The 16,578-nt window shown below is 34.8% G+C and overlaps 8 protein-coding genes across 16 annotated transcripts; 3 read left to right on the top strand and 5 right to left on the bottom strand.

The window, feature by feature from the left end:
* The first annotated feature begins 81 nt into the window (after window positions 1–81).
* On the top strand, window positions 82–959 carry LOC108089173 (protein trunk). Its single transcript, XM_017187309.2, has one exon. It carries the CDS (start codon window positions 246–248, stop codon window positions 957–959), a length of 714 nt encoding a protein of 237 aa, XP_017042798.1. The 5' UTR covers window positions 82–245.
* LOC108089171 (acylglycerol kinase, mitochondrial) lies at window positions 930–2,423 on the bottom strand. Of its 2 annotated transcripts, XM_017187305.2 has the most exons (3): window positions 2,245–2,423; window positions 2,065–2,185; window positions 930–2,009 (listed from the first exon to the last, which is right to left on the bottom strand). In XM_017187305.2, exons 1-3 carry the CDS (start codon window positions 2,340–2,342, stop codon window positions 1,005–1,007), a joined length of 1,224 nt encoding a protein of 407 aa, XP_017042794.1. In that variant the 5' UTR covers window positions 2,343–2,423; the 3' UTR covers window positions 930–1,004. The 2 variants fall into 2 exon arrangements, with proteins under 2 accessions (XP_017042794.1, XP_017042795.1); XM_017187306.2 differs by lacking the exon at window positions 2,245–2,423 and having other exon boundaries at window positions 930–2,017; window positions 2,065–2,174.
* Window positions 2,424–2,641: 218 nt separating this feature from the next.
* On the bottom strand, window positions 2,642–3,723 carry LOC108089172 (probable transcriptional regulatory protein Tlet_1011). Its single transcript, XM_017187308.1, has 4 exons — window positions 3,242–3,723; window positions 3,011–3,185; window positions 2,842–2,937; window positions 2,642–2,787 (listed from the first exon to the last, which is right to left on the bottom strand). The coding sequence occupies exons 1-4, from the start codon at window positions 3,676–3,678 to the stop codon at window positions 2,683–2,685; spliced, it is 813 nt and encodes a 270-aa protein (XP_017042797.1). The 5' UTR covers window positions 3,679–3,723; the 3' UTR covers window positions 2,642–2,682.
* A 128-nt stretch (window positions 3,724–3,851) lies between these two features.
* On the bottom strand, window positions 3,852–5,566 carry LOC108089170 (probable trafficking protein particle complex subunit 13 homolog). Its single transcript, XM_017187304.2, has 5 exons — window positions 5,440–5,566; window positions 4,994–5,381; window positions 4,583–4,895; window positions 4,395–4,523; window positions 3,852–4,331 (listed from the first exon to the last, which is right to left on the bottom strand). Exons 1-5 carry the CDS (start codon window positions 5,480–5,482, stop codon window positions 3,888–3,890), a joined length of 1,317 nt encoding a protein of 438 aa, XP_017042793.1. The 5' UTR covers window positions 5,483–5,566; the 3' UTR covers window positions 3,852–3,887.
* A 107-nt stretch (window positions 5,567–5,673) lies between these two features.
* On the bottom strand, window positions 5,674–6,868 carry LOC108089270 (MOB kinase activator-like 3). Of its 2 annotated transcripts, none has more exons than XM_017187441.2 (7): window positions 6,813–6,868; window positions 6,689–6,748; window positions 6,472–6,622; window positions 6,282–6,405; window positions 6,122–6,225; window positions 5,950–6,065; window positions 5,674–5,884 (listed from the first exon to the last, which is right to left on the bottom strand). In XM_017187441.2, exons 2-7 carry the CDS (start codon window positions 6,728–6,730, stop codon window positions 5,753–5,755), a joined length of 669 nt encoding a protein of 222 aa, XP_017042930.1. In that variant the 5' UTR covers window positions 6,731–6,748; window positions 6,813–6,868; the 3' UTR covers window positions 5,674–5,752. The 2 variants fall into 2 exon arrangements, with proteins under 2 accessions (XP_017042930.1, XP_017042931.1); XM_017187442.1 differs by having other exon boundaries at window positions 6,838–6,855.
* A 321-nt stretch (window positions 6,869–7,189) lies between these two features.
* LOC108089271 (REPTOR-binding partner) lies at window positions 7,190–8,161 on the bottom strand. Of its 2 annotated transcripts, none has more exons than XM_017187443.2 (4): window positions 8,027–8,161; window positions 7,668–7,749; window positions 7,404–7,525; window positions 7,190–7,342 (listed from the first exon to the last, which is right to left on the bottom strand). In XM_017187443.2, exons 1-4 carry the CDS (start codon window positions 8,081–8,083, stop codon window positions 7,250–7,252), a joined length of 354 nt encoding a protein of 117 aa, XP_017042932.1. In that variant the 5' UTR covers window positions 8,084–8,161; the 3' UTR covers window positions 7,190–7,249. The 2 variants fall into 2 exon arrangements, with proteins under 2 accessions (XP_017042932.1, XP_017042933.1); XM_017187444.2 differs by having other exon boundaries at window positions 7,400–7,525; window positions 8,027–8,159.
* Window positions 8,162–8,874: 713 nt separating this feature from the next.
* LOC108089187 (RNA-binding protein Rsf1) lies at window positions 8,875–10,664 on the top strand. The gene has a single exon (XM_017187324.2). The coding sequence runs from the start codon at window positions 9,011–9,013 to the stop codon at window positions 9,608–9,610; it is 600 nt and encodes a 199-aa protein (XP_017042813.1). The 5' UTR covers window positions 8,875–9,010; the 3' UTR covers window positions 9,611–10,664.
* Window positions 10,665–11,749: 1,085 nt separating this feature from the next.
* Window positions 11,750–16,568, top strand: LOC108089186 (phosphatidylinositol 3,4,5-trisphosphate 3-phosphatase and dual-specificity protein phosphatase PTEN). 6 transcript variants are annotated; one of them, XR_006245773.1, is made up of 12 exons: window positions 11,750–12,498; window positions 13,136–13,348; window positions 13,411–13,580; window positions 13,639–13,783; window positions 13,892–14,079; window positions 14,151–14,258; window positions 14,516–14,678; window positions 14,741–14,850; window positions 14,949–15,164; window positions 15,225–15,546; window positions 15,800–16,010; window positions 16,374–16,568. XR_006245773.1 is itself a non-coding variant. In XM_043208823.1 (12 exons), exons 3-12 carry the CDS (start codon window positions 13,249–13,251, stop codon window positions 16,391–16,393), a joined length of 1,542 nt encoding a protein of 513 aa, XP_043064758.1. In that variant the 5' UTR covers window positions 11,750–11,923; window positions 12,342–12,498; window positions 13,136–13,248; the 3' UTR covers window positions 16,394–16,568. The 6 variants fall into 6 exon arrangements, 5 of the variants coding, with proteins under 5 accessions (XP_043064758.1, XP_043064757.1, XP_043064756.1 ...); XM_043208823.1 differs by lacking the exon at window positions 15,800–16,010 and having other exon boundaries at window positions 11,750–11,923; window positions 12,342–12,498; XM_043208822.1 differs by lacking the exon at window positions 15,800–16,010 and having other exon boundaries at window positions 11,750–11,923; window positions 12,198–12,498.
* The last annotated feature ends 10 nt before the right edge of the window (window positions 16,569–16,578 follow it).

Raw genomic sequence — 16,578 nt, 5'->3', positions numbered from 1 at the left:
GGATTAGTAATAGAGATGGGTGCTGCTGAAGCTGGCACAGTTTTTAATACGGCTAATATGTTTAAATAAATAGCTGACCTATTTTAGTAGGAAAACTTACCCAAATAAACTTTGAGATTATTGAACACAAAAACGTATAGAAAGAAAACTAGATTCTTTCAAATTCTGGTTTAAAACTCTTAAATCGAATTAACGATAACGATTGATTATTGTTATCATGGTTGTAACCCTGTTTTTAACCAGCCATGTTTTTGCACATACTGTGTCAAAATATGAAATCACAAAAGGAACTCAGTTGGTTGGCCATTTTCCTCGCATTGCTTGTTGTTTGTGACTCAGCTCAAGATGATGCCGACTATTGTGCAGAGCTTTCAACGCAGTCATTAAGCAAAATTCTGGGGCAGGCATTTAATCCCCGCTACATGAGCATCGATCCGCCAGGCGAGTCCGATGAGAAAAGCTACCAGTTGGGCTACAAGCGATCGTCCTACGAATTGCCATTCTATGCGGACAGTGACGTGATCTCAGTTAGCCATTTTCCCGCTTGGGAAACCAATCACTTTGCGTTGGTAGAAAAGAAAACATCCTTAAGAAGCAAGAGCCTGCGAACTAGAAGCGCTTTTATGGACCGAGTGGGACACCCGCGAGTTGAAGGATTTAAGCAGCGGCCCTGGGAGTGCTCTTCTAGGATCAACTGGATCGACTTAGGCTTAAATTACTTTCCACGCTATATCCGTTCCATCGAGTGTATTGCCAGAAAATGTTGGTATGATCACTATAATTGCAAGCCGAAATCATTTACAATAAAAGTACTGCGCCGAAAAACTGGCTCATGCATTCGAATAAACGATAAATTGATTTTGATCACCGCAGAGAAGTTTGAAAATGATTACACGCAGCTCTGGATTTGGGAAGAAATAGCGGTTAACTTTTGCTGTGAATGTGTTATGCTATATTGATAGCGCTATTTAATCAAGATTTAATTAATATACACGTTTAAAATTTCAACAAAAAACTTTAATAGCATTGGGAACAACAGATACCTTAATGGGTCTTGCATCGTACTCCTCACCGTCTATGGAGTAAAACTTTTCGGTCGTTTCGTCGGCTGGATGCAGTTGAATTGTTCGACTCTTCACCACTAAGCTGGGCGAGATGTTGCTGCATGTAACTCGTGGAATTTGCTTAATAAAATCCCAGCCCGGCTGCAATGAACTTATGAACTGGCTCTCCAGCTCCGCGAAGTTATCCTTATTTTGAACACAATTGATATTAATTTGACTGGCCTCAACGCTTCCCTCGAACTTGTTGCTGCAGTTTTCGTTCTTAACAAGCGCTCTTTTTGTCTCGCCCGTATTTTTCTGGTACTTGAAAAGGTTTCTTGTAAACAAGCCCGACGGTAGAGGTGCTTCTTGCCTCTGAGTAGAGGCACAGTCAATGCATCCCGGACATGGAGGAGTATAGACGTAATCGGTCTTTACGCTCCAGTTGTTCGCAAACGATTTGGAGGCGGCGGAAGCGTAGTGACGCAGCGGCCCAAAATACCAGTACTTATCCTTGCCCGAATCGATGTCCTCGAGTAGACCCCAAGAGAGACCATTTAGGCCAAAGATCGGTTTCAATTGGCTGTCGCTACCATCCCCTTCGTTAATCACATCGAAGCGGATCACACTTTGAAAATGGCTTTCATCCTTTAGCATGGGTTCCAGTGCTTTGCAAAGACTCTTGACGTAAGTCACGTCCTTGACTCCAAAAACATTGATGCGCTTCGATGCCGATTGAACGGAACGTCCCAAGGGTAGGATGGTGATCGGGCATAGATTTCCGCGCCTTCTCATCAGCCCAGTCACCACCTCCGATGAAGTTCCATCGCCACCGGCGACGACAATCGCGTCGGGCAGCACAGCCATCTCTTCTACGTAGGTTTTGGCATGTCCAATGTGATTAGTTTTTAATATCTCTATAGAATATCCAGCTAAATGCAAAACCGGCTCACAGTAGTTTTTGAACTGCAAATCTATGGCTGGGTTAAGATCTCGGTCAAGTGTGTATCTAGGTACTTACAAATTTCTCCGATTTCTTTTTATTGGCCACCGGATTCATAACCACAAGTACTTTTTTTGGTCGGTCCGCTACCCAATTTGTCTGAATATTAGAAGTAAATTCTCTCATGTACTGCTCAATCCTGAAGAAGAAAAATGCGTTACAATGTTGTCTAATTAATGGTATTTTCTGAATGCATACTCAATGTGTGTTTTCAGCGATTGTAAAGCATACACGCCAACGGCCGCCCCGAACGTGCATTTTTTCCAATTATTCCGAATAACTCTTAAATAATTCATATTTAATGTCTGCCTTTTATTTTGACCAATGATTTTGATTGCACATGTATTGGTTTGGTTTCAAAGCTGAATGGGAATTTCGTTAGGGGTATCTCAGCGCTTTTACATAAGCCTTAAGTTAACAGAAAGGTATATCGTTGATTTTGGAGCTCTGGAATTGGAACACTTGTTCATTAACATAAAGTCAACGTTGGCAACGAATTAGGATAACATAATGTTAAAAACAGCAACTCCGTACTGCAAAAAATAAAAATTGTTCAAATCTTTTAAATTTTTTTCTTGTTTTAAAATTTTGAGCATTTATATTTTTAAAGTTTACACCTTTTATTAAAATTTGTTTTTATTCAACATTGTCATAGATATCCTCTAATCCTTGAATGTTTCTTAGTTTTTCCAGGAAAACGTCGTACACTTTTTGCTCTTCTGCGGATAATTGCACAACATTCTAAAAGTCGAAAATATAGCAGAAAGCATAAATTAAGAAAAAGAAGTTCCTTACCATCGGTGAAAATATGTGTTCACTATTTTCAATGGTATATCCATTTTTTTCCAAGTTTCTACTTAGACTAGTTAAAACAATGGGACTACAAAAGAACTGCAAATCATAATGAAGTAAATATTATTAAAAATATTTTTAGAAAAAAGTACATTTCAATATATCTACATACTTTTACAGAGCCTTCGGCATCGTCAACTATTTCGATATCTTCGGCCCCAAGTTCTATCGCATCGTTAGTGGCTTTATCTTCCAAACTAGGTCCGTTGGCGAGTTTTGATGTATCATACCGTGCTTCTATCAAGCCAAAGTCCTCAAACAAGTTTCCGACATCCAAAAATTCACCTCTAAAAACATTGTTATGCATTGGAAAAGTTAATTTAAGCGATGGTTACAGAATTACCCGGCTTTCTTTATCATCGGTGTCGCGTCCATTTTAACTCCAGAAAAGTTGTCTGTGTAAAAAATGCATATCAAGTACACGGTCCTTTTATACCTGATATCAAGCCGGTACTTTTTAAGTTGTACTTTACTGGACTTAAATTTGTTCAAAGTATTTTGTATTGTGCCACTGGGCATGTTTTGCTTCAAGGCCCTTTCTATTTCTGTCCGCAGAAGAGAATTTATAGCCGGATCAGCTGAATTTCCCTCCTGAATGGCCATTCGGATTTGTCTAGAAATCTTTGCGAATAATGCAGCTCTGGCTCCGTCTTTCAAGGCTTTTGTGTGTTTAATATTGGCCCACTTTGAATGACCCGCCATGCCACGAAACGATTGGTTTTGGATTTGAAAAACCCATTTTCCCAAATGCGTGGAAAAGCTGCACACATTTCGTAACATTTCTAATGTTGTGATCTAAATTGTGTACGGGTGTGACCGAATCGGAATTGTCGAAAATTACCGGACACGCATTGCTAACAAGTTGATCTAACATGCAAGGGGGCTTCCTTTAAAAAAAAATAATAAAATACTATACAAAACATAAAACTAAATATAAAGAAAATGATTAAAAGTTGTTTTAAAATTTTTATATTTATTAACAGCTTATTCTATACAACCTGTAGTTGAACCTGCTTCTGAGTGAGGCAGTTTGCAGCGCTTTCGTAACGAATAAGCTTATTTTGGTGCGTTGTGGGGTCGTTGTTGTAATCCGAATTTACGACAAATACATCAACAACATTTTCAATAGTGAACTGTTCATTTTGAAGTGTGTTGGTCAATATCAGTGGTGATACTTTAACGAGACCCAATTTTGATGGACAAACGGAAAGAGGAAACTCGGCAGACTCGCCACTCCGAAGAAGACCCAGCATAAAATCGGCGCAACCCGTGTATTGACTATCCGGTGAAAATGTTGAAACCAGACGAACGTTCAATTTCATCGCTTGCTCGGATGTATTCGTCACTCTACAGTTGAACGTAAAGACAGTGCCAATTTTAATTGTGTTTTGCGCATCCAGTACTTCCAAACGGAGTGTTTTGCATTCAAATGGCTGAAAAACAAATGAATACTTAGGTAAGAATTATGTTAACAAATAAATTTTTAATGACCTCACCAATCGCTGAAGTTGGCTGGTTTGAAGTCGACCCTTCTCGCCCAGATTTGATCGCCAGACAATATCCAGTTTACCCACATTATTAAATTGCCGCAGAGTATTTATGTCTTTGGCAATATCTCCTTTGGGCTGCTCACAAAATGTAAAACATATTTTCATTTGCTTATTAAAGAAAAACTTGGACTTACCTTAATGCAATAAAGAAACTGACAGCTATTATTGGGTTGCAACATGTGTTTTACTGTAAAAACCGACTCTCCATTGGGCAAAGTATTCAAAGGAGTTACAGAGTAGTCCTCGGAACCATCCAATTCTACTTTTTCCAAGCAGAAGGGGCTGGTAGTGACGTTTTGAATTTGGGCCTCCAAGTAAATTTCATCGATTTCCGCATTATAAAACTTTGTTTTCACGTCGAGGGGCTTTAAAACTTGGAACTTAAAAAACTTTCTCAAGGACTGTGCATAACCCGCTGGCGTCGAATAATTCACTTCGCAGACGAGACTGCAACAAAAGTAAATTAACTGTTATTTTAATATACAAATTTAAAGAAAATCCAAATTTGTTCTGTTTTGTTGTTTCCTTTTTAAATATTTTCTTACATGTGGGTCCCAATCTCCTTGACCTCGTAACGGATAACATCGTCGATGGTTCCACCGGGTGCCAAAACGACAGGAGATTTTGCGTTCTCATTCATGGACAAGTTAATGCGCGTCGTATTCGACTGTAGGTCGGCTTTTACGGTTACACATTCCACAGGATTTGCAGTGGTGTTGTGGACGCAGATGTAGCTGGCAAAAGTTTCGCCCAAATAAATACTACCAAAGGATTGTGGTAGCAGCAGGACTTGTCCTGCCGCCAGAGTTTCCGCACAGGCACCGGAAATTCCGTCGCTTTCCTGCGAATTACTAAATTTTTGGACCAAATCCGTAGGTTCACAAGTAACCACGGGGCCGTGTCCGACCAAAGTGGGCCGCATCAAGCGCATAACTATAAAAAACTAATTCCATTGGTTGATGGCGATTTAAGAAATCCATAGACAATTTACCCTTTAGGGCCACCAAATGAGCGTCTGGGTCAACCATCTCCATTATGCACAAAGTTTAAAGTAGGTTTTATTATAATCAAAATATTCAGCTTTGTGAGAAAAAATCTGTTTACGTGAGTGAGGCCAAATATTCCAAACAGATACATATATAAGTAAGGTTGTCGAAAAATACCTTTATTATACTACATCGTTCGGAAAAATACCAAAAATATTATTGAAATTAAACAATTTACATTGTCTGCTGAATATGTTTACTAAAAGCTTATTTATTTTTTAATAAACAATAAATATTTACATCACAATGTATTATGGGTTACACTGAATCCTTATCTTTGCAAATTCTAGATGTCATTTCTTGTAAAGGTTCCAGCTCCTTGGCTGAAATCATGTCGAATTCTTGCACAAAGTAGTAAAAATGTTTGTAACAGGCATTAACATGAGCTTCCTGAAAATAAATTGTGTAGGAATTAATATTGTTTATGTAGTGGGTTGTCAGATTAGTCTACATACAGCTCCAATGCTCACAATCCTATCAAAATGGTGGATATAAACGTGGACGAAAACTCGAAAAAGCCGGGTTAAAATTTTACGACTTATCGCGGAGAAATTTTTTGGAAAAGGAACATCTGAAAAAATTCATAATTACTAGTTGTAGCAATATTACACCAAACAAAAATTGTACCTGTGGAAACAGGAAAAACGGATTCATTATTAATTTGTGTCTCAATCCAGTCCATTAAATGCTCAATATACTTCTGAGCTGAGAGTGCGGTTGGCTTTTTATAGCTAAAAATGCAAATTGGTTTATATTTGAGCTTGGAATAATAGATTTATTAACTTACAGATCTCCATCAGCCCACAAATACTCATATCGCGAGCCCCCAGACATTGTAGGACAGGTAGTTTCGTTGCAAAACTCCGAAACAGTACCATAGATGAGATTTATGCGATTAAAAAAATCTACAACTATTACAAGAATATTATACAATTACATATATAATGATTATGCAATATTATGTTCATAATTGTTACCATGAACAGCTAGCCAATCGTTTAGATTTTCCCCCTGCGGCAGCCGCACAACCTGCCGAAGATTAATTCCAGATTGCAGACTTGCCTGAGCTTGTTTGTGCAAAGAATATCTTATTGTTCCCGACGCAAGGGGCTTCTTTGGCCTAAAAGTCTGAAATAAAGTTTTTTGTTAGCCTTAAATACGTTTTATTTTATTCGACCATTTGACTAATCTTACCTTGCCCTTTTGAAAGAATTCGAAAAATCCGTTTAATGCCATTTTATTTTGTGAGAGATTCTGTTAGTTAAGTAAAGAAAACAAGTTGGCACATAGGGGTTTCCCTAGTAAAATAGTTTCTTACTACTTAGTTTAAAAACAATGTTTACATTGGTTCTGTATTTGATTCTGTATTTAGAAGCCGTGAAAGAGATGAGAGAAAGTACCAATAGGCAACTACACAAATATATCGCACATTTCTCAGTTTTATCGATTATTTAAAGAAAAATCGTTTCATTAATCTTCGTCCATCTTTGTATTATCGAGCTTGCCCAAAATTCAAAATATTTTTGGTCCCAATAAAGCTATATATATCTTATAACTTCCTTGTTTATTATAAAATTAAATTTATGGTAATAAGACAAATCGCGTTTCTTCAAAAAAAAAAAAATGTTACAAAAACAAGGGCATTTTGAACCACACATAATTGGTTTTTTATAGTTTATATTAAAATTTAAATAATAACTGTCGTAATCATATTTATTATAAAAATGTATATAATAGGTTAAATTATAAAAAAGTTTATTCTTGTTTGAGGATTCCAATTTCCTGAAGTAACTGGTCATTGTTGCTTGGAGTGTTGTTTTCACTTAATTGCCTATTCCATTGAATTAACTGCAATATTTTTAAAAATAAATAAATTGAATGAACTTGACATAGTTATATATATACCGACGCGCTCCAGTTCAGTACGCAATGCAACTACAGCTTTCTCTCGGTCGGCAACTAGCTCCTCAAGGTACTGGTAACGCAATTTTTTACGTGCCCGACATTCTCTAGCACTTTGTCTGCTACGTTCTGCAAAGGAAAAACACAAACGCAATTAGAGAAAAATATTTAAATTATTATTTAAAAACAAAGGTTTATGTTAATACCTAACATAACTTAAAATATTATGCATCCACACTGAATTTTAAATTGCCATGTACATATGTCTTACCAAGTTTGGCCTTGATATCCAATTTTTCCGTCGATGTCTTCCTTCCTGGTTTTCGACCCCTTTTTCCACACTCCTTACGAGTCTAAAAATATTATTAAAATCATATTTTGTTACTAAGTATCACATGTAACTAATGGGGCATATTCTTATTTGAACTTGGAAATTTCTATATATGTATGTGCTTTGAATTCTAGTTATCAATGTTTTGAAAATTGGCGCCTTTGTTTATATACACAAAGTGTTCATACACATACTTACATACATATAAACAAAGACAGTATCGAAAAGACTAACTGCGCATTAAGTCACAAACAATTTCGCATTCGAAACAATGCAAGAAAAATTGAATATCTACTTACGGTTAGTGATTCCTCTGTAATTGACATTTTATTACTTTGTGTTTCCATTTCTGCCATTTTAATTCTTAAACTGCAAGAGATATGCTTCCCTTTGTTATTATGCGTCCTTTCGTAAATACTCAAGGTAACAATAAACACACTTTCCAGAACAACTGACATACGCAGGGAATTTTAACTAAATAGAAACTATGAAAAAGAAACACAAAGTGACTTACAAAGCGCACAGCTCCACTTTCAATGCTAAATTAGCTTTGTTGAAAAATGTAAAAATGACATGAAATTGTTTGTAGTTTTTAAAGTTAATTGAAACTAATGGAACTACTGAAATTTGTATTATTTATTGACAGTTGTAATACAATTGTTTATGGACAGTGTAGATCATCTTCCAAGTGGAATAAACCATTTTTAAAGTAAATTTATAAATATTTCTGAATTAAAATAAAAACAAAAATATTTGGGGGTTTCATTATTGTGAACTATATATTTGTATAACAATAAAGTTTTTTTTATTTTATACGTATTGCTAACTAAAATTGGTGATACGTTTAAAAGCACATTTAAGACATATATTTATTAAGGAATTTTTAAAATACTACATACGTAAATAAAAATGTTGATTTTGTTTAAATATATTCTTTATTCATAAGTTTTATTAATATTGTCTCCAAAGGTAATTGTTTGGCACACTTTAAATGCAATTAAAATTTATTAATGAACGATATTATTGAGGTCTTAATGACTTTAATAGTATGGGAAGTCCCTTTCTGTAGGGCTCAGAATACTATAAATACATCTTTATTTCCACCCGATTTCACCGTTCCAAATGCAAGGCTCTCTTTCAAAATTAGCATTTTTGCAACGAGTTTAACCACCCTGGTTGAAAACTTGATATAGATACAAACGCTAAATTGTCCGGTGGTGATAACTTATTGATTATTTATTTTTCAAGGCAGGTATCTGAAAGGGATATCGCATTAAAATCAGATGTCAAGCATGGGCGATCAGCGTGGAACTAGAGTGTACGTTGGCAACCTGACCGACAAAGTGAAAAAGGATGATCTGGAGGGGGAGTTCACAAAGTACGGAAAACTGAATTCCGTTTGGATAGCATTCAACCCCCCGGGATTTGCGTTTGTGGAGTTCGAGCATCGCGATGACGCCGAAAAGGCATGCGATATACTAAACGGATCTGAATTATTGGGATCCCAGCTGCGAGTGGAGATATCAAAAGGACGTCCTCGGCAAGGTAGGCGTGGCGGTCCTGTGGAAAGGGGCCGTCGCGGCGATTTCGGCCGGCATAGCATCACGAGCAGTGGTGGTGGCGGCGGGGGATTCCGGCAGCGTGGATCCAGTGGCTCGTCGAGTCGCCACACGGAGAGGGGCTATAGTTCCGGCCGATCCGGTGCGAGCAGCTATAATGGCCGCGATTCCAGCGGCAGCGGTTTTAATCGCCGCGAAGTCTACGGCGGGGGACGCGATAGCAGCCGTTACAGCAGCGGAAGTGGCGGAAGCTACGGTCGCACTGGTGGACAATCAGCTGGTCGCTTCCGGTCCCGATCGCCAGTTGGAAACCATCGATTCTAATGACAACACCACTCATAGTTGCTTAAGGGTTGCCTATGAGTAAAGATTAATAAACAATAACTTAAGTGCGACCGTGCAGCGCAGCCTCGAAACATTTAAAATCGTAGCATTCGATCGTTTTTGATCGTCCAACTCCCCGCCCCCATCAATCGAAAAAAAACGATAGTCGTCACTTCATTATTTATTTTACGAATACCCAGTAACATGACAATTGCAAGCACATAAAATTTAAGTTATATCGTAGAAAACTAGTAAGAACAAATACGCTAAGACTCGAACCACGTCAAACCAAAATCTAGAAGTACGCAATTTTAATAAAGGAAATGCGTAAAAGTTTTTCGTATACGTACAAGCTTTCGCAAAATAATTGGTATAAATATTAAAGAACTTGAAGTATTCGGAATTGTTTAGGTGTTAAATTTCACAGAATTTTTATAATCATCTAATAGTCTTCAAAATGATGCTGGCTTATGACTATCGACGAAAACAAGGTTTAAAGATTTTAGTCAGATGTCTGGACAACTTGTCTGATTTTCTGCATACTCCTGGATCTTAAGACTATAGAACTTATGACATCAGGTGTTTCAAGACAGACCACCAGCAATGACTAAGATATTGTTCTTTAAAATTGGTAAGCATGACTACTACCTATTCATCTTTATAATTTTTACATATTATACAAAAAGCAAATACTTTAATATTTTACAGCCTAATGTAGTTTTGGCCAAAGCCGCAACTTCTAGCCAATGCTTCAAGCGCCTATTTCATGTTAAGAGTATATAGTATCCTGTACCGAACTCCTTGTTCTGGCATTTAAGACTTTTATTTAACAAATTAACAAGTCATTAGTAAGTTTATATCCTAAAGCAACTGAGATTCGTTAGAAAGCAATAAGTTTTTAAAAAATAGGAAAGCAATATTCGTCTTATGAGAACGTCGACTAGTTAGTTAGCCTAAGGGGTTAGAATACATTTGGAGCAAGTCGCTGCAGATACTTTTTTAATCGATCGATAAGAAAGAATAATAAAACAAAAATTGGTTAATACGGCAAAAACTTTGTTTTTATTTGTCTTTAAATTAGTATTATATAATATATGAAACCTTAAAGTTTTCAGGACAAAATATTAAGATTTAAATAATTTAAAGCATATTTACCTAATTTTTCTTTGCCATGGGCCACAATTTCTTGTCGCATAAAATATATCAAATTTTTGAAGACAAACTAGAACAAAAGCTCTTAAGAACCTGTTGCACTACTATCAAAGGAGATTCATAAAGACTCAGATAGACCAAAAAACCGTGTGAGCAATTTATTGGACTTTCTTTTAAAATTTATTTTTTATTTTAATTTCTTAAAGTTTCAAACAAGTATTTTGATTTTGTCTGAGTTGCTTGAGCAGGATCCAATTTTATTTCTTAACTTTAAAATGTTGGTAAGTAACGTAAAATGTATGTACTGAAAAGCATGAACTACATTAGAAATTTGTGCCGTTAAATAAAGCAATCAGTTCTAATAAAGAAGTTCTTATTCTTTGCAATTATGTTTTTCAGTTTTAATGGTTTTAAAATGTAATAATGGTTTTATGAACACCGTACGCATTTCCACAGAACAGCTGATTTAACAAAAGGAAAATAAATCGAAATAAAGTTAGCCGAAAATGAATTTCAGAAAATGTTGATCGATTATTTTATATTCGGATAACATGTTATAATATAACACACAAAAAGGTTTAAACAAAATATCATATCTCGTAGAGTTAACTTAAAAATATATTTATGGTTATCGAAAATCGTTAATGTAAAACTCTTTAAAAATAATGAACTAGCATATTCAATTTAAATAACTTATTAAATCAACAAACTGAAAATTAAATTAAATTGGTTGAGAATTTTAAAATTTATTTAAAAAACATTTCAAAAGGCAAATTTTTTCTAAAGTATTATAATTTATTATTTATTGTGATTTTAATTAATTTTCCTGTCTTGTATTATATAAAAATTTATGAAACCAGTTCTTAAAAATATTTAACCGGAATATCGATTGTATATCGATTGCTTTTGCATACACAATTTAATCGAAAAGGCCCTAAGCACGTCGATTAACGCTGCATGTATTTTTTCTCACAACTTCCAGTGGTATCGCCTACCTTAAACACCCTGTCGATCTCACGCTTGATAAATTAATAATACATTTAATAGAGCATGAGCTATTGTTTAAGTTTTACACATAATTTAAAAGTTTTATTTGGAATTTCGTGGCTTAATGTACAACATGTGATAACTTTTTGAAATGCAGTAACAAAAACTTGCTCGGTTGGAACCCAAATACATTTAGCTTATTGACTTAAACATACCCATATGCACATACATATGTATTAAACAGTAGGCACATATGTATATTCGTGTGGTGCTGATAGTGTAAATGTGTAAAATGTCTGTGGAATTGTAAATATGTTTTTGTTTGAACAAATATGTACATAAATGCACAAAAATCGGTGCATATATGTGCACATGCCCATCCATATCTGCATATTTCTGTACATGCATATGTGCTCTAACTACAATACATACCACCATTCGCAAACAGTTTGTCAAAAAAGTGTGTCTACAAGATAAAACAAAAAGAGAAAAAAAAACAAAAAACAGTTGCCAAATCAGTCGCTATGTTAAGTAATTCGAAATTACTGTTCGGTGTTTCTAATAAGGATTTTGATTGTTTAAAAACCGCCAGTTCATGCAGTGAACCTATTTAATTGCTCGAATTCCGTGCATTGACTTCAAACCAGAAAACTTTATTCGCAAGTTAAACCATTCGGCAGTCAAACTGAATGTATTATGCCAAGCGGAAAATTGTTATATTGTTTATCTTTGATAATAAGCCGATACATGTAAGTATGTTTTACTTGTACTCCGTAAATGTGTGACTGCGTGTGTGTGAATGGCAATTTTAAGGACATATATATACCAAAGTTTAGTGAAAAGGGCTTAAGTTAACACTTTACATGCTCCTGAAAATGTCCAAAAGTATTTTAATGCGAGGAACGCATGCATATGTGTATGTGCACCTGCATAAATACACATGTATCCCAGTAAGGTTTGCGATTTCCAGATCTACATACAGGAAAATGTCGACCCAAAGTTATGAAATATCGCTGTTGGTAGATTTAGGCAAATTTTTACGAATCTCTAATAACAACATATTTATATTCCATCGATACAAGTTACTACCCACTGCGAAAATTACAAGAATTATAGATGTTTATGCCGTAAAATAATACTTATTCTTTTTTTTTATTTTGTCCTAACGAAGAACAATGTTTTAAATGTTTTAAACTAATTATCACTTAATATTTTAGGCTGGATCTGCAAAAATGTGTTAATGCAGTTTTTAAAATTTTGAACGATTCATAAAATTGAAACTTAATTAAATAGTCTAGAAAATAAATCCTAAATAAGTGCTATACAAAATCTTTCAGTCAACTAATTAACTAAATAACCATTTGTTTTTCTCATATTTTTTTTCAGAACACAGTCTTTAAAAATGGAGTAAATAGAAGTCAAAACCTGGTTTCCAACTAAAATTTGAATGGATGCAGCTAACCTAGTTTAAAAAAGACAAGTCTTTTAACTTTGGAAAAATGGCCAACACCATTTCGTTAATGTCCAACGTGATACGCAATGTAGTAAGCAAAAAACGTATACGATACAAACAAAAAGGATACAATTTGGATTTAACATGTAAGCCAAATACTAAAATGGTTTTAAAATATTTCTCAATAATTTTTTATCGACTCTTTTAGACATTAATGATAACATAATTGCCATGGGGTACCCAGCGGATAAAATAGAGGGCCTGTACAGAAACCGTCTAGAAGATGTCTTCAAATTTTTGGAAGAAAATCATCGCCAACATTACAAAATATACAACTTATGCTTAGAGCGTAAATACGATGCCGGCAAATTTCACGGGGTAAACAATATCTTCTTGTGTGACTATTTAATATGTATAACTCGTTGATGAATTGCAGAGAGTTGCCGTTTTCCCGTTTGAAGACCATAACCCTCCAACGATTGAGTTAATACAAAGCTTTTGCAAGGACGTTGATTCGTGGCTTAAGGAAGATGCGTCCAATGTTGTAGCCGTGCACTGTAAAGCTGGAAAAGGAAGAACTGGTAAGAATAGTGCTATGCTCTTAAGTGTCAACAGTTCACAAATTTTGAAAATTTTTTTTTACCTTAGAAATACAAAAGTAGTCTAACTGAGTAATTCATCCTTTTCAGGTACCATGATTTGTGCATATTTACTATTCAGCGGCCTACAAAAATCCGCTGATGAGGCATTAGCGTGGTATGATGAGAAACGTACAAAGGACTGTAAAGGTGTGACAATCCCATCACAGCGTCGATATGTTCAGTATTTTTCCAAACTAGTTTGTTCAAGTGTTCCATATTCGAAAATAAGCCTTAACGTGAGTGTTTACAATAGAGTTACATCAATCAAGCTGAAACTAATCAAGGTTTTTTACTTAACGTTTACTAGGTATGTGAAATACGGTTCTCAGAGTCCAGTTTCCTGCAAAATTTAGGCACGGTTCAATGTTCAGTATATCTTTTACCAGACTCATCCACAGAAAATGCAAAGCCATATGTAAGTAAACAATAATAATGTTGCATACAAATTATTATTATTGTTTGGTAAACTCAAATTTATGGTTGTATTGCAAAAACGCAACCGTTTATGTAGAGAACTTAACAAAATCTGTCCAATTTTACTTATTATAATTACATTTTTGATATGAGCTACGACTTTGAGTTTCCTATGCAAGAGTAGAAAAAACATTGTTTTTGGAAGTAATTTTACTCACATTTCTAATGACCAATTTTATTTTATTTTTTTTACAACAGAGTGTGAAAACCTGGACGATTGATTTTCAGAAATCATTTGTATTGACCAGTACACCACCTTTACCAGTTGCCGGTGATGTAAAATTTGAAATTGCAAAAATTTCCCCAAAAAAAGTAGTTTGTCATTTTTGGCTGAATACATTTTTTGTGCGACACTATTCAAGTAAGTCTATTAGTTATTGCAAAGTTAATCAGTGCGTATAATACGTCTTTATTTTAATTAAGTTTGCGAGACCGACGGAACGGTTAACAAATATATACACACTTTAAACAAATCAGAAATCGATGATGTACATAAAGACAGAGAACATAAATCGTTTTCGGAGGATTTTAAGGTAAGTTTTTTTTTAAAGATTTTTGGTAAAATTTAAATTAGCCAACCCATGCCTCTTAAAAAAGCCTAATTGACAATATAAATGTATTTTCGTTTCAGATTTCAGTCGTATTTGAGGCGGAAAATTATAGCAATGATGTTCAAGCTGAAACTTCTGAAAAAGAGAAAAATGACAACGTTTTAAATTTTGAAAGATCAGATTATGTTAGTTTATCTTCAAACTGCTTTCATGAAAAAAAAATCTTAACTGCGATCGTCAATGATAATACAGCGAAAAGTCAAACAATAGAACCGTTGGATCATAAGGATATAGTTGTAAGTGAAAACACGTTTTGCGAAGAAAATATGCTTAATCTATAAATCTAATATTCGTAGACTAAAATTCAATACGACACATCAACCAATTCAAAAAATACTTCGACCGCGTCTAAACGCAAACAGCCTAATAGTAAACCTCTTTTATCAAGCTTGAATGATTCCACAAAAGAGGAAATAAAAAAAAATCATATATTTAATCAACCGTCCATTAAAAAAAATGATTTAATCAAATGGCAGAATAGTGAAGTTCATATCACCTCTGACACTCGAAGTTTAAGTGAGAATAAGAACATCAATTACGATTCATACATCACATGTAAACAATCCTCTCCAAAATTCAACTGTGGTACCGAAGAAGGCGAGGAAGATTGGGAATCCGGTGAGTTTTCTGAATGACTTCCAGTACACTATACCTCTCAAACAGTTACCAGATCTCACTAAAATCTATTTGTTTTTATTGTGAAATAATTGCAGTTGTTTTTGTCGCTTTTTATTTAAAATTAATTTTTCGCACCCGACTTCTTGATTACGGTTTTTTTGTAATGCAATTTAAATTAAATTTACTCAGATACTTGAAAAGGTATTTTTACCATATTTCGTCCACACATTTATATTCTTATTGACTTCGCCAGAATAATCACCCGAGACGATTTAAAAGACTTCTGGCTGAACGATCTCTTATTTTTGATGTATAAAACGAAGCCACCAGAACTGGATTTATATGTCCCCAAGACTTTTACGAGTATACTAGCAGACAGGCTTGCAAAGATCAACTTCCTTTAACAGGAAAGGCGATCGATACAGCTGGGCTCTGCACATCTGTTTAGAATTTAATGTACATAGGTGAGTGGGAGCCCATGCCTGCGGCTCGAAAAGTCAACTAACCGGGCAAAACATTTATCAATATCCGCATCGATTCTCATTAAACATCGCTCGCTCACATCCTCATCAATATTCCTACCAGGGCGACGAAGTGCGCCCTTCATGTTATAAAAAAATACAAGTATTAAAATGCGGATTTTCATGAACTTCTTTCTACAAAATATATCTTTTGAGTGTTACATGTTCATCGAATGTCTTTGGCTTTCCAAGTTATTCCCTTCTTCGTTAACCAATTAAACTAAAACATACATGATTTTTTTCACAAGCAATTATTAAAATAAGTACAATCTTAGTTAAAAATACAAATATTTTTTTTCATTTCAGGTGAATCCACATACCTGTAATCAATGCTTACTACGGACTTATAATTCTTGGTGATTTAGCAAAGTAATTAAAATTGCTAAGTAATTGGCTAATCTATTCGAATTTGTAAATATACTGTATGATATTTATTTAAGTAGTTTTAACAAATATTTTAAATAAACTCATGTACATTTTGTATTGTAGATTTCATTCGAATTTCGGGTTT

The sequence above is a fragment of the Drosophila ficusphila genome, unplaced genomic scaffold (assembly GCF_018152265.1).
Source record: "Drosophila ficusphila isolate 14025-0441.05 unplaced genomic scaffold, ASM1815226v1 contig_723, whole genome shotgun sequence".
Classification (NCBI taxonomy): Eukaryota; Metazoa; Arthropoda; class Insecta; order Diptera; family Drosophilidae; genus Drosophila; species Drosophila ficusphila.
The sequence above is the reverse complement of the archived record's forward strand: the minus strand, read 5'-3'. Positions and strand labels throughout refer to the sequence as shown.

Bases quoted from the DNA above. Each gene is read 5' to 3' on its own strand.
- LOC108089173 (XM_017187309.2), top strand. From the start codon at position 246: ATGTTTTTGCACATACTGTGTCAAAATATGAAATCACAAAAGGAACTC.
- LOC108089171 (XM_017187305.2), bottom strand. From the start codon at position 2,342: ATGAATTATTTAAGAGTTATTCGGAATAATTGGAAAAAATGCACGTTC. The intron at 2,186-2,244 runs GTATGCATTCAG...TTTCTTCTTCAG, and splicing joins TCGCTGAAAACACACATTGA to GATTGAGCAGTACATGAGAG. The intron at 2,010-2,064 runs GTAAGTACCTAG...ATAGATTTGCAG, and splicing joins AAAAGAAATCGGAGAAATTT to TTCAAAAACTACTGTGAGCC.
- LOC108089172 (XM_017187308.1), bottom strand. From the start codon at position 3,678: ATGTTACGAAATGTGTGCAGCTTTTCCACGCATTTGGGAAAATGGGTT. The intron at 3,186-3,241 runs GTAATTCTGTAA...CAATGTTTTTAG, and splicing joins CCGATGATAAAGAAAGCCGG to AGGTGAATTTTTGGATGTCG. The intron at 2,788-2,841 runs GTAAGGAACTTC...TTCGACTTTTAG, and splicing joins AACACATATTTTCACCGATG to AATGTTGTGCAATTATCCGC.
- LOC108089170 (XM_017187304.2), bottom strand. From the start codon at position 5,482: ATGGAGATGGTTGACCCAGACGCTCATTTGGTGGCCCTAAAGG. The intron at 4,524-4,582 runs GTAAGTCCAAGT...TTTTGTGAGCAG, and splicing joins AGTTTCTTTATTGCATTAAG to CCCAAAGGAGATATTGCCAA. The intron at 4,332-4,394 runs GTGAGGTCATTA...TTTGTTTTTCAG, and splicing joins CCAGCCAACTTCAGCGATTG to CCATTTGAATGCAAAACACT.
- LOC108089270 (XM_017187441.2), bottom strand. From the start codon at position 6,730: ATGGCATTAAACGGATTTTTCGAATTCTTTCAAAAGGGCAAG. The intron at 6,623-6,688 runs GTAAGATTAGTC...ACTTTATTTCAG, and splicing joins AATTCTTTCAAAAGGGCAAG to ACTTTTAGGCCAAAGAAGCC. The intron at 6,226-6,281 runs GTAAGTTAATAA...TTGCATTTTTAG, and splicing joins TTGTGGGCTGATGGAGATCT to CTATAAAAAGCCAACCGCAC.
- LOC108089271 (XM_017187443.2), bottom strand. From the start codon at position 8,083: ATGGCAGAAATGGAAACACAAAGTAATAAAATGTCAATTACAGAGGAA. The intron at 7,750-8,026 runs GTAAGTAGATAT...TAATATTTTTAG, and splicing joins TTACAGAGGAATCACTAACC to ACTCGTAAGGAGTGTGGAAA. The intron at 7,526-7,667 runs GTAAGACATATG...TTTCCTTTGCAG, and splicing joins GGATATCAAGGCCAAACTTG to AACGTAGCAGACAAAGTGCT.
- LOC108089187 (XM_017187324.2), top strand. From the start codon at position 9,011: ATGTCAAGCATGGGCGATCAGCGTGGAACTAGAGTGTACGTTGGCAAC.
- LOC108089186 (XM_043208823.1), top strand. From the start codon at position 13,249: ATGGCCAACACCATTTCGTTAATGTCCAACGTGATACGCAATGTAGTA. The intron at 13,581-13,638 runs GTAAACAATATC...GATGAATTGCAG, and splicing joins ATGCCGGCAAATTTCACGGG to AGAGTTGCCGTTTTCCCGTT. The intron at 15,547-16,373 runs GTGAGTTTTCTG...TTTTCATTTCAG, and splicing joins CGAGGAAGATTGGGAATCCG to GTGAATCCACATACCTGTAA.